The sequence below is a fragment of the Triturus cristatus genome, chromosome 2_1, assembly GCF_964204655.1.
Source record: "Triturus cristatus chromosome 2_1, aTriCri1.1, whole genome shotgun sequence".
Lineage (NCBI taxonomy): Eukaryota > Metazoa > Chordata > Amphibia > Caudata > Salamandridae > Triturus > Triturus cristatus.
In genome coordinates this window covers 184,079,118-184,091,827 of record NC_140581.1, presented here as the reverse complement: position 1 = coordinate 184,091,827, position 12,710 = coordinate 184,079,118, and the positions used below count along the sequence as shown (strand labels likewise).

General features: G+C 41.0%; 1 protein-coding gene across 5 annotated transcripts in view; it reads right to left on the bottom strand.

Moving 5' to 3' along the window:
* Window positions 1–12,710, bottom strand: part of CTIF (cap binding complex dependent translation initiation factor) — a 1,024,851-nt gene that overhangs the window by 835,957 nt on the left and 176,184 nt on the right. For all 5 annotated transcript variants that reach the window (XM_085629575.1, XM_085629546.1, XM_085629566.1 and 2 more), the window contains exon 2: window positions 8,029–8,238. In XM_085629575.1, coding sequence (XP_085485701.1) covers window positions 8,029–8,208 — 180 coding nt within the window. In that variant the 5' untranslated portion in view covers window positions 8,209–8,238. The remainder of the gene's footprint in view (window positions 1–8,028; window positions 8,239–12,710) is intronic.

The window sequence follows — 12,710 nt, the reverse complement described above, 5'->3', positions numbered from 1 at the left end:
ATTTCAGAGACATCTCATAATCGCTCTTTTAACCATAGCCACTATTCCCACAAACAAAAAAAAAGATAGGTTTTGGGTTTTAGCCCGATTTATTTTTAGCTTATCTTGACACCTGCAATTGTCCAGTTTACGCTTACATTGAACTCCCAAAAAGTTGAGTCCTTACTTGGGTGCTTACATTCCAGAATGGGAGAAGGACACTAATATTGAAGCATGCTACAAAAGTGTAGATGAGGTGTCCTTATCCATTATCATTTGCTACTGACAATACACCTGGGACCCAATAACAGTGCTCCACTACCTGTTTCATCTTTTGTGATATGTAATTGCTGACATCACTGATGACATCTCAAATAACATCAATGGCCCTGCTATTCACAATACTCAACAAACCCTTCTAACATTTTAAAACACAAAAGTTGTTAGTAAAAGGCCTTTAGCCATACACAGAAAAGAGTTACAATGCATACACGTCTGTGTGCATAGAATGGAAATCGTTAGTACAAGCCCTGGAGGCAGGTGTGGTTGTTCATGCTCAAAATTATTCGGTATACCACTAACAATCCAATAAAGTTTAGGGCGCAAACGGCACTCCATGTTCAACAAGACAAAGGCTGAGTGCACCTTTTGAATTATGATTGATGTGATTTGATGGTATGATTATTATGTAAATATTTCAGAATTTATGCTTCGATAATCAACTAAACATGTATTGGCTGACTTCATTTCCATTATCTATAATAATTCACACATTCAAACATAAAACACAATAGCAACCTGACTGTAATCCTCTTTCATCATCAAAATATTCTTGCCTGTCAGAAGCTTATGTTAATACAAGTAAATAAATGTTGTATCGCACTGTAAAAAATCACTATTAAGTTTTAGTATTCCTGAAATATTGACAGCGCTTTTTCCTTTCAATCAAAATCAATCAAGATATTATACAGACGTATGCCTTGATTACATATACAGGATTCCAGCAGACTAGTAATGCAGCTATTAGCTTTGCATGTGCCACGCAAGAGAGGGGTTTCCTCTAAAACATAAAACGAGTGCCAGCATTTGGTTTCTTTTGTCGTGTAGTTCCTACAAATCTATATAGGATCTGCACATTTAGACAACATAAACCAAGACTTATTCCAGACACCCCCAAAGGATATATTAGTCTATAGACCAGCTAGCTCACAGTGATACTATAAGCCCCACAACCTTACCAAGGAGCAAATAGTTTATGGTACTATCGAACATGTTCCTCACAAGAAGTAATGGGATGCTGATTTAAAATACTGACCACGGTGTATCTATAAACCAGGGAAAAAAATCAACAAGTTATGTCTAAAACTAGTCGCCAGAACTCAAAAAGCAAGATAGAGAGCATTTCATAGTTTCATCTCAGCCTCTATGTACAAACAGATTTGCTGTTCTCTCCCCTTTGGTTATTGCCGCGTAAGGAAGGACACTGGATATTCCGAGGTAACGGGGAGGCGGCTGTTTTTACACAGAGGCTGAGATGAAACTATGAAATGCTCTCTATCTTGCTTTTTTGAGTTCTGGCGACTAGTTTTAGACACGTTGTGAACACCAGCATTTTAGTGACTGTAGTATCTGGGGCCAGTATTCGTACATTTTAGGCGCCTAGTGAGTGCTATATAATAATGTTTGATCATTAAGTGCACACACTAGTGTTGTATACGATCCTTTGCATTTTACTATATGGGTCATGTTATTACATAAATAGCCACAGTTTTACGCCATGTGTGTTTGGGCAGACGTTATGGTGAAGACAAGACCACTGCTTTCTTAAAATACACAAAGAGTTATGTATACTTGCGAGTGGATATGCTTGTTGCACCTTATTTTCATTGTTGTGTGCATTCTGAAGACCTAGTCTGAGCTGTTATTTGTGTGTGCTTTATCCTCCGAAAACTGATCTGAGGCAATACTCCCATAAAGGTGGAGGTAAATTAAAATTACCCCTTAGGGGAGTTATTTTTCCTGTTCACGTTTTAAATCACGTGTGCAGTTTGGTATCACGTGTGTGGTGGTTTTGAAGGGAGGAAACAAAGGTCGCAACTAATAATGAACATGCCATTTATGTGTGTTTCTTATAGACACTGGACCGGACTGCAGCTGGTACCATTGTCTTAAAACGACCATAACAATTAAGTTTGGTTTTCTACTTTATTTTTCACTAATCTTTTAGCAGAGTGACAACGTTGGAGGTCCTGATGAATGCCGCGAACTCAATCATTTGGCAGAAACATGTTGACCATTGACAATTAGGACATTTCAGTCCTTTATCACTTTCTTTTTAATCTTAGCCCATGGGGACATCTATTAAACTGGTCTGTGTCACCCAGAAGCTATTTTTAATACACCTTTTTGCTCTTCATTTTCACTCTGCCCCTTGCTCTCACTGCCTAAATTGGTAACCTTACAAAACACCTCATGCTCCTCTCCTTTTTTGGAGAGTTGTAGCCCACACTGTATACCTTGCGGTTGCAGTGTGAAAGAGGGGACCCAATGATGAAGCATGTCACCCTTGAGTGAGTTAGGGTTCTCGTCTTTATAAGTACAGATTCCTTGCTCCCGTTTTTTCTTGTTGATATTTTCCTTGGTTTATAGATACACCGTGGTCCGTATTTTAAATCAGCATCCCATTACTTCTTGTGAGGAATATAGTTTGGAGTGGTGATGTGGATGCGACTATTCACTCCAATTTTTATGAACCCCCTAGTGTGATATAGAACTATCGAACATGATCACCCTGACCCGGGGATTGTGGAACCAATACAGTACTTTTCACTCAGTCACTCGTGCACCCTCAGTCTCAAAGAGATATACAGAATAAATGTTGGGGACTTTTTCAATAAGCATTTATTGAACCAGCGTCATTCTAGTATGAAATACATGTGCTGCAACTACCATTAGACAGAAGCAGATGTATACGTTTATAAGCACCAATAGAGTAAATAAAAGGTAAGATTCTGCCATGGTGCTAAAACAATGAATATATGTAGGCATATAGATAATCATGAGTACTGCTAAGATGAAAACCCTAACTAGATGTGCCTAATTGTACCTAGCATGTATGTAGGTGTAAAGCCAAGAAGCCCCTAGGAAAGAACCAACCCCAATACCTAATGGGAGAGAACGAAGGACCCGGTCTTGGTCTCTAATTGGACAACCTGCAAGGGATGTCAGACCACTGCATGCTGGAGTGTCTGTGGGCAGGGACTTCAGCGTCTTGTGTCAGCATGTACGTTTTTTTCCCAGCGAAGATGTGGGACTTCTATACCCAAAAGGTACCCTCAGTGGTTCTACCTAGGTGTGTCATGGTACTGTGGGGCTGTGGGCCAAGCATGACGATAGTGGTGACTTAAGTACAGAGTTATTATGCAGAAGATGGTAATCATGCTGTGATACTAAAAATCCTCATGCATAATAATAAATTAGGCTTGTTGTCTAAGAAAACCACACTACATTCATTAGGCACCTAATTCGCGCTGGGATGCTCACGGGTTACAACGCGCTCTACAAAAACCTTAAATAAATAAATAAATAATAAAAGGTCGACACCAGAGCCGTTATGTAGAGCAAGGTAGGAAAAATGTAGGTAAAAGGTCATGCAACTACCTCGGCCGATATTGGGCTCATAACACTTTCAGGGGCACATGCATCAAGCATTTATGTCTTCGCAAACAGGCCGATTCGCATAATCGCACCAATTGCGAATGCAAAAAATGCTTTTCAGATGCGGCAAACCCTATTTTGCGATTCGGTAACCTTTTACCGAATCACAAAATGGGTTTGCGATTCGCTATTAGGAAGGGGCGTGTTTTTGGCGTCCCTTGCCAATACTGAATCGCATCAGTATGTAGGAATGTTTTGACACCGAAATGCGGTCGCAAAACATTAGCATTTTTCCACCTACGTTTAAGTAGGTGGTAACCCATTTGCAAATGAGAAGGGGTCCCCAAGGACCTTTGTGATGGTTTGTTACAGCGTTTTCAAAGAGCAGGCAGTGGTCCCAGGGACCACTGCCTACTCTTAAAAAAAGAAAAGAAAACTTTTAATTTTTGGTTTTAGAAACGCATCCAGTTTTCCTTTAAGGAAAACTGGCTGCATTTTTTTAAAATTGCTTTATTTGAAAGCAATCACAGACATGGTGGTCTGCTGACCGCAGCTAGCCACCATCCCTTTTTGTGAATCCTAGTGAGTCGCAAATTGCGAACTACCTCATCAATATTCATGTGGTAGGTCATGTGCAATCCCCTAGGAATCGCAAAAAGTGTTCAACACACTTTCGTGCATGCCGTTTTGCGATTTCCTAATTGGCAATCACAAGGATTGGCAATTAGGAAATTGCAAAACGGTTTCTTCATGCATCTCACCCTTAGCCTGTTATATATCTTTAAATGTCATAATCATTAATTCACGCATTTAGACAAAGCATATCGAGGTTACATGCCTACATATATGCAGTTTCGAGCATTAACATGAAGCGCCCGACATGTTACATGAACATGTATGCCAAAAACAACTGGCTACTCGATCTCCAGCTCTCTTCTCGCTTACATCTAAAATTATCATGAAACCATACCCTAAATATATATAGGATTAAATGTACTTCACATTACCTGTTTGCAGATATGTTTTTAAGGTGTCACCTTTATTAGACGAGTAGGGCTTTATCCACAATTCAGTGAAGTAACTACGCAGTTGTTTTTATGCAGGACACTAACACTGGAAAGAGGTTTACTCCAGAAGAAGTAGTTTTCCCAAATTAATTTAAAAAGAAAACATGAGCTCGTGAGACACGCAATAACCATGATAATTTCTTTTATTTTTTTTAAACATTTTATTGATTTTGTATGGAACTATCTGGCCAACAGCCTTGCATCTACCCACTGAAACATTGGATCATTCAAGAGTACCAGATTTGTGTACAGAATTAGCACCAATAACAAACATAACAATAAAATCTTTGCGCGGACAATCCCATTACCCATAGAATTTAGTAAATATGTTAGAGTTCTTGCATCGCTTGGAATACGATATTGAATGAGGTGTGGTGTGGCCCAGGATGCATGGGGAGACACATACATCAGAAGGGTCTGCGAGGGAAGAGGGGTGGGGGAGATCTATACCCTGGTATATTGCCCATCTGGACCATATTTTCCTGTGTTTCAAGGGACAGCCTCTCGCCTATGATCATTTCTTTTTGCATGACAAATAGTCACATTAATAATTCACGCCAGTTAATTCCACAAACTGGTAAAACCATGGTCATCTTATTTTTGTAGATTTAGAATACAAACTCTAAAAAGTAACATCAAAGAGAGAGATCAGCCTATCTGTGGGATACCATGCCTATTGGAAACATTATACCTTCAAAAATAAGATGAAAGAACATATCCCCAAATCAACTTATTTTGTCACCTTTCTTCTACCATCATTGTTTACCACTTCTTTATTGCGGTCTCATGAGATGGTTCCTGTTGTCTGTCCGAGAGTACACTGCATACAATACTCCACAGAGCTAATCCTTACGATTTTTGATAGCTGAGGGTTTTAGGTTCAGTGTGTCTTCTCTGCGCTGTCCCTTTCACTGGCACTTCCCTGGCCTGCCTTACCAGAACCAATGTCTAGCTGGCAGCGAGAGGGTTGTGGGAAACGGATACATGGAAGGGGTGGAGGTGTGATAGGAGAGCGGTTATAGAGAGCACAGATGCACTCAGATGCCAGTGAGTGACTGGTAGTGCCACCAGGCTGTACTCGACTATCCAAGGGGGCTGATTTGTGGTTGAAGGGTCTAAGTGGCAGTAGATTCAGCAACAGGTCACACATGTCTCATGATGTATATGCAGTGGGTGGGTTATTCCAGTTTATCATGCTCTACTTGAATTAAATTTGCCAGGGTACAAGCCTGCTTGTTTGGGGCAAAGGAATACGCTGCCTTATGCTGGTGCAAGTCAGAACCAGCATTTATATTTAGGTGGGACACAAAGATGTAGATATGCTTTTTCTGTAGCCATAACCAAATTAAATGTTTTACTTTTTAATTAGATCTGTGAAGCAATAGCCAAAGCCAATCATGTTTTCGTCATTTAGAGATCTACAATATTTAATTACAGTCCAAATGTTGTCTTTTTGCAACAATATTAACACACTGTGTCTACATTCAAGATGAAGTGTGAAGTTTTACTGTTGATTAGACAAAATTATGGAACAGTTACACCAAACTCAAAGCTATGGATTTCGTACACCGGAGTACGTGAACTTGGCAAATGCGGCTTTTAAAAGTCTTTCCAAAAATTATTTATTCATAAAGGCAAAACTAGAAAGTGCACTAATAAAGCGCGTACCAAAGTAGAGGCGCTCAGTGTTTGCAGAGGAAACCTAAACACAGAATTTCCACACACGTCAGTCAGGTCCAGTGAATCCTTTATAAAGTGGTTACTGGATCTCTTTGTTGGAAAAAGAATCAATTAGAAGTTATGTGATAAATATAAAGATTAGAAAAAAGGAGAGGGACCCCTTAAGACTCAAGGGAAATAAGGTACTTATAACCAGAGGAAAGGAAGAATTCCCTTGATTCTACAATTTTAAAGCATAAAATACTATGTCAAAAATCTATATAAAAATGATTTTATTTAGAAAAATATTTCTCATTATTTCAAAACAAGTAAAATCACAAATCATATCATAATCCTTCATATAAAATTATTTAAAAACATCCTACAGTACATATCAAATATAATCGTCGTTAAACAACAAGACACAATTATGACCAGCATAATATGGAGACAGACACAGATGTAAGACCCAGCTACTATTCTTTACAAGTGCACATCACATTGGACTCAGAATCACAGCTTCTTATACATTGATGAATCAGTATTTGATTTGTCTGTATTGGTCCTTTGATTGTGCTTTCCACAGCGTCGACGCGTTTCGATGGCTTTAAACTGATAGTGCCATCTTTATCAAGACAACATAATTCTGTCTCCCACCTTAATTAGTCTTATTCCTTAGGATAAGGTGAAATTTATGCGTACTCTTAGCTTTCTTTTTCGACTGATTGCACAGCAAGTTATGTAAACCTCACGTCCTTCTACCTTCGTTATTTTATAAGTAGAATGCTCCACCTCTTCGCAATCTTATTCGTATTAGAAGACCTGTTCTCTCTATTTCTCGTTCTTCAACTTAATTAGTGAAGAGTACCCACACCACGAGGCTTGAATTCCTCTTCTTTGTTCAGGCGGGTCTCTGTTTTACTATCTGTCCTCCGCAATACGGGTGTTCCGATCCGAGTAATATTACTTGGATCCGAACACCCGTATTGCGGAGGACAGATACAGACAAATCAAATACTGATTCATCAATGTATAAGAAGCTGGGATTCTGAGTCCAATGTGATGTGCACTTGTAAAGAATAGTAGCTGGGTCTTACATCTGTGTCTGTCTCCATATTATGCTGGTCAAAATTGTGTCTTTTTGTTTAACGACAATTATATTTGATTGATATGTACTGTAGGATGTTTTTAAATAATTTTATATGAAGGATTATGATATGATTTGTGATTTTACTTGTTTTGAAATAATGAGAAATATTTTTCTAAATAAAATCATTTTTATATAGATTTTTGACATAGTATTTTATGCTTTAAAATTGTAGAATCAAGGGAATTCTTCCTTTCCTCTCATAAATATAAAGATAGCAAGCCAAAAGCCAAACCTGGATTACTAGAAAGAAATTAGGTCATTTCAATGAATCTTTGAGAAATCTGAAAGTAAAGACAACAATTACCAGCAAATGCAATCAGTTTTTAACTGTTAGTCATCTTGCAAACAGAAGCCATCACTTTATCCTTTGTGTGAATCCCTACTTATATAGCCATATTTTACACCATGGTTATCTCATATTACGCAAAGGAGTTTGTAACACAAATCCACTTCACTTCAGTTACAAGATGAGCGGGTTCACTCACTGTACCAATATCATGGCCGCCTTTCACCAACCTGAGACACGTTGGATTGGGTTTTGTCATTTTCCTCATCGCCTTCCAGCTTGTCAATCAACAGTCCTTGGACTTGATACTCCAGGACGTAGCTGTCAATGAACCGCTCTAGCTCTTCAATTTCCTGAGAGCGGCTACTCCCAGCCTCAGACGATGCAGACGCCACTGAAGAGTTCTCCATTACTCCTGGGGATCAATGGACCAACGGGGCCTGCAAAACAACAACACAGCCCGTCAGCCTTCACTGGCAGTACTCAAAACAAAATATTTATCTACTGTAACATACAATATTAAAGCGCTTTTTAACCCGTTCCCTGCTCATGACGGAACCACTCCATCATGAGCCACGGGCGCCGTGTGCTCATGACGGAGCGGTTCCGTCATGCTGCGGCCGTTGGCGGCTGCTCCGCCCATGCGGCACTGATTCCCCGCCTGTGCGGGCGATCAATGCAAGTGGGCGGAGTCATGACGGAACCACACCGTCATGAGCACAGCTCGCCCGTGACTCATGACGGCGTGGTTCCGTCATAAGCATGGCGGCGCCGCGCTCACCCCGCACCCCCACAGCGCCGCGGCGGAATTCGTGCCGCGGCGAAGGGGTTAAAGTTTACAACTCAACGTATTATCTATCCTAACCACTTATTTACAACTTTATTTTTAGTTTTATGTAGTGCACATTTGGCCACAGGGCATTAGGGCACTTTACAAGAGAAATACACTAGTTATACTTTTTTGAAGCACAGGGAAATTAAGTGATTTGCCCAGAATCACAGGTTGTTGAGCCAAGGCAGGGATTCAAAGCTGGTTTCTCCAGGTCCAAAGTCAGCAGCTCAAGCCAATAGTCCACATCTTCTCGCCAATGTTATGATTTATTAAGAAGGAGTTTAGTCCCAGGCTGAGATCTTTGGATTATAATTATGAACTTTAGGCTAGTGCCATCCTGAAAATTTCAAACGTGATCATTAAATCCTTTACCACTGGGAAGTAGCTCCACCTCCTTGTTTAATTTCAGAAAGCTTCAAACATCTAGAAAAGGGCCTAAGATGTGGAGTAAACATTTTCTGCTGCGTGTAGTTTATCGTAAGTGTCCCTTAACACCCTCACGTTTTGGCAGAAGGTCAAAATGCCATAATGATTACTTTACATTTCCAAGAAAAACTGATGGGACCGAAGACATGTCTGCTTTGCTGATGGACAAGATTTTCACTTTGATTTGACAGGTGTGGATCCATCCACGTTATTTGAATGCTCAATAGTCTTATGTTTTTGGTTCCTATTCTTCCAATGGTTGGTTGTCAGAGTACACATGCTCTCATTCTGTTTGGTTATAACAATAAGATTCCCCCCTAAGTTCCACTTTAAGAGAATCCCGGTTTGTGATCAGAGAGATCTATTCCTCGATATGGATGGGCATAGATGCTACTATCTTATTGCATTTTTTAAAAATAATATAATAGAGCTTTAAGTACCTTCCAAGTGTGACGCCATATATGTCTGTGTGTTCTTGGGGGCTATCATTCACTTTAAAAAGCTTTTCGATGTGGGCATAGAGTAAGTTTGAATGGGACGACTGACAGCCCTGAGAACACCCCCAACAAGAATGCACATAACTACAGGGTGTGTTATTCTAGCTTCTTACTTTTGCATTAAGAATTAGGTTAAAAGCAGTAGCATACAATGGAGCAGTTTACAGCAGTGTGATATCACAACCAGGTTACTTTCCAAAAATCTAAAAACAGACCTTTATATCCCATGGTATGGATGACAGTGGTAAACTGCAGTGAGAGGTACATGCAACTAATACCATATGCAATGCCCTGCACTACATTAAACAGGAAAAGGAAGCAGCTGTTGTGCAACATGAATCTGTTTCTTTCCACAGAAAACCGAATGAGTGATTTTGTGGTCAAAGGACATGCAATCCTTAGTGGCGACTTGGCAAATATGAACACATAAAATGGAGTGATACAACAAACCACAAACTTAGTGGAGTTTATAGAATGAGAAAACCAAAAGCCATTACGTGACTAATGCAGAATAAATGATGGATCACACAGTAGGCAAACTTTAGCATTGTATTACACGAAGCATACTACAATGCTCAAAACTGCCAAGAATCAAATCAAGTGGATGCTGGGCTTTACTTTTAGTTCAGCACATCAAGTACAAGGGGCTGTTAATCCTTTACAGTAAAAGAAAAATGTAAAAGCACCCTGAGATTTCTTGCAGCGGGAGGTCACTCCCTGCTTCCTAATGAGGATGCAAGTCACTAGGCTACTGCCCTACGATAAACCATCTCACAAAATAAGGCCCAGGCAACCAAGGTGTTGCAAATTAGCTGGTACGAGGTGAAATTTCACAAAATGTTTGAAATTCTCTACATGGACTCACCATGTCTTGAATGTGACGCAAACAAAACTAAGTCATTCTCAACAATTTCAAGGTCATTCACAGATGCCCTTGGCTTAGCACAGCTTCACAGTCGGAGGTCTGAATTAGTTGCTGCCTCAAACAATTATCTAGCAGTTTTACACGATTCCACACCCTCTTTTAGCAGTGGAAGGCGGATCTTCAAAATCAGATGTGCACAATATGTTGGGTCTCTTTCCCTCTGCTCCACTCCACCACCTCTTCTGGACCTACTGTACACTGGGAAGTTCTCACCGCCTTTCTGCAAAGTCGGACTCTGTGTCCAAACAGACTGTCTTGAAGATTTGTTGAGCTCAATTTGAAGACACAATAGTTATTGGACAAGACTTTTTACACGAGGTCTGCATAATCTATAGTGAGACTCGAATGATGCGGACCTGGATTATGGAGTACATTCTTACTGGAAGAGATTGAGGGATTCCTGCAGAGCCAAATATTCGTACTCTGCAGCGACAGCGTGTCAGCGACCTGCCTACCTGCACACAAAAAGTGACGCTAGATCTTTTGCATTTTCCTTCTCTCCACAATCATGTCTCTGGGGTGGTCGGTGGTGATTCAATGAGCGGTTGTCTTCACTGACCAATGCCTGCAAATGGTCTCCTGCAAGACAGGCCCCAATGGTCACACACCACCTCCTTTTCTGGGAAGAGGTCAGTTTCAGATACCCTCAAATTCTCCAGCTTCTAAGAGCATCCAGCATCAGGGTCGCCAACAATGTGTAAGTAGGAAAAGTGCAGGGGACAAAAATCTTCCTTAGGAGCTGGCGAATGCCGGGGTCACCGGAAACAAATGATGCCTGGTCTTGATTTTACCTAAGCCTCTTTCATCCACCACCCTCGACTTACTGTTTCTCACTCAAGCAAGGTTCTTTTTCACACCTGCTTTCATCCTTTGTCACGGTTTTCCTATCTTTCTCTTACTCATCCTATGTCCCTTAACTGCATTTCTCTCTCTAGTTCTGTGTCAAAGTCTGATGATAAGTTCTGTTCCCTAGAAAGTGTGTCAGTGCCCGCAAACTGCACCAAATAACACAAATTAAATACCTCTTGCCACCATTTTCAGAGAAAAATGCTAGCCATGGTTCAAGTTTTAGGATAATGAAAGGGCCTCGAGACAGAGCTTGAATAATATTTTGTGCAAAAATATGCTGTATTCTTTAAGCTGGGATTTCCACCTCGCCTTGATTTCATTGCACCTCAGCGGTTCAGCTTCCCCCAGCCTGCAACAGTCAACCAGTACCTGGTGCAATGAGGGGCACCACCGGGACGGTTGTCCAGACTGCGGCACGTTAACTACAGCCTGGCTTGCTCACCTGTATGTATGCGTGGAGAACGTCTGGCCATCACCAACTTGGGGATCCCTCCAAGCCCAAGATCACCATCTGAGTGGAACACCACCCTGAATGCCGGGCTGAAAGCAAGAACCCCAGCAATGGCAAGAAGATCATGCTGTGTAAATATGGAATATATATTTGTCCAGCCCTAATCTCTTCAACTCTTCTTAAAATGTAACCTAGAGTGTGGTACTGTAAAAATCGGAACCATGTTGGTAGCATGCTCCTACCCTGCCAATTTTGGTATCAGCGGACCGCAAATGACTAATGCGGTATGTATGAGTGTTTGTCACGTTTCCCCGATGAACTCACCGTGTATGCAATACTACATATTAAACCCTCGGGTTCCATTTTAGAACGGTAACCATTTTGTGGTTGCCCTCACATAGGCTGCGCATTGAGGCCATGCCTAGGCCTAAAGGGACACGCAATCCTCTCTGACTTCTTTGTGACCTGTGCAAACTGACTCCGCTGCCCGAGGTCAGTCCTGCCCGGCCGGTTCCTTTTACTGCGGCCTTATGGGATTAGCATCAGGGCCCAACACATCATAAAGTCATGCATCCCACACGAACCCTGACTAATCTCTTTCACACCTGACTCGGTTTCCTACTTTATGGCTTGTTTTACGAGGAGGAGGTGTCAGTTTTATTGGGGTCTGCTGATATCTGATGAGGGTTCTGAGCCTCGCTGGGTAAATAATTATGTGCTGACCGAGCTGAAATGTGGGATTATCATCATGACTGTGCTCTTTCTTTGAAGCGAAAATATGTGAACGACCACTTGTAAAATAGGGGCGGTGTTGCCCAGAGCGTAATATTCTGTATATAAGAAAAGACTGGTTTTTGGTTGGGAGCAGTCTCCTGAGAACATACACCGTGCTGTACTTCTCGGATACCTGTGATTGGTCTGCAGCCAATAAA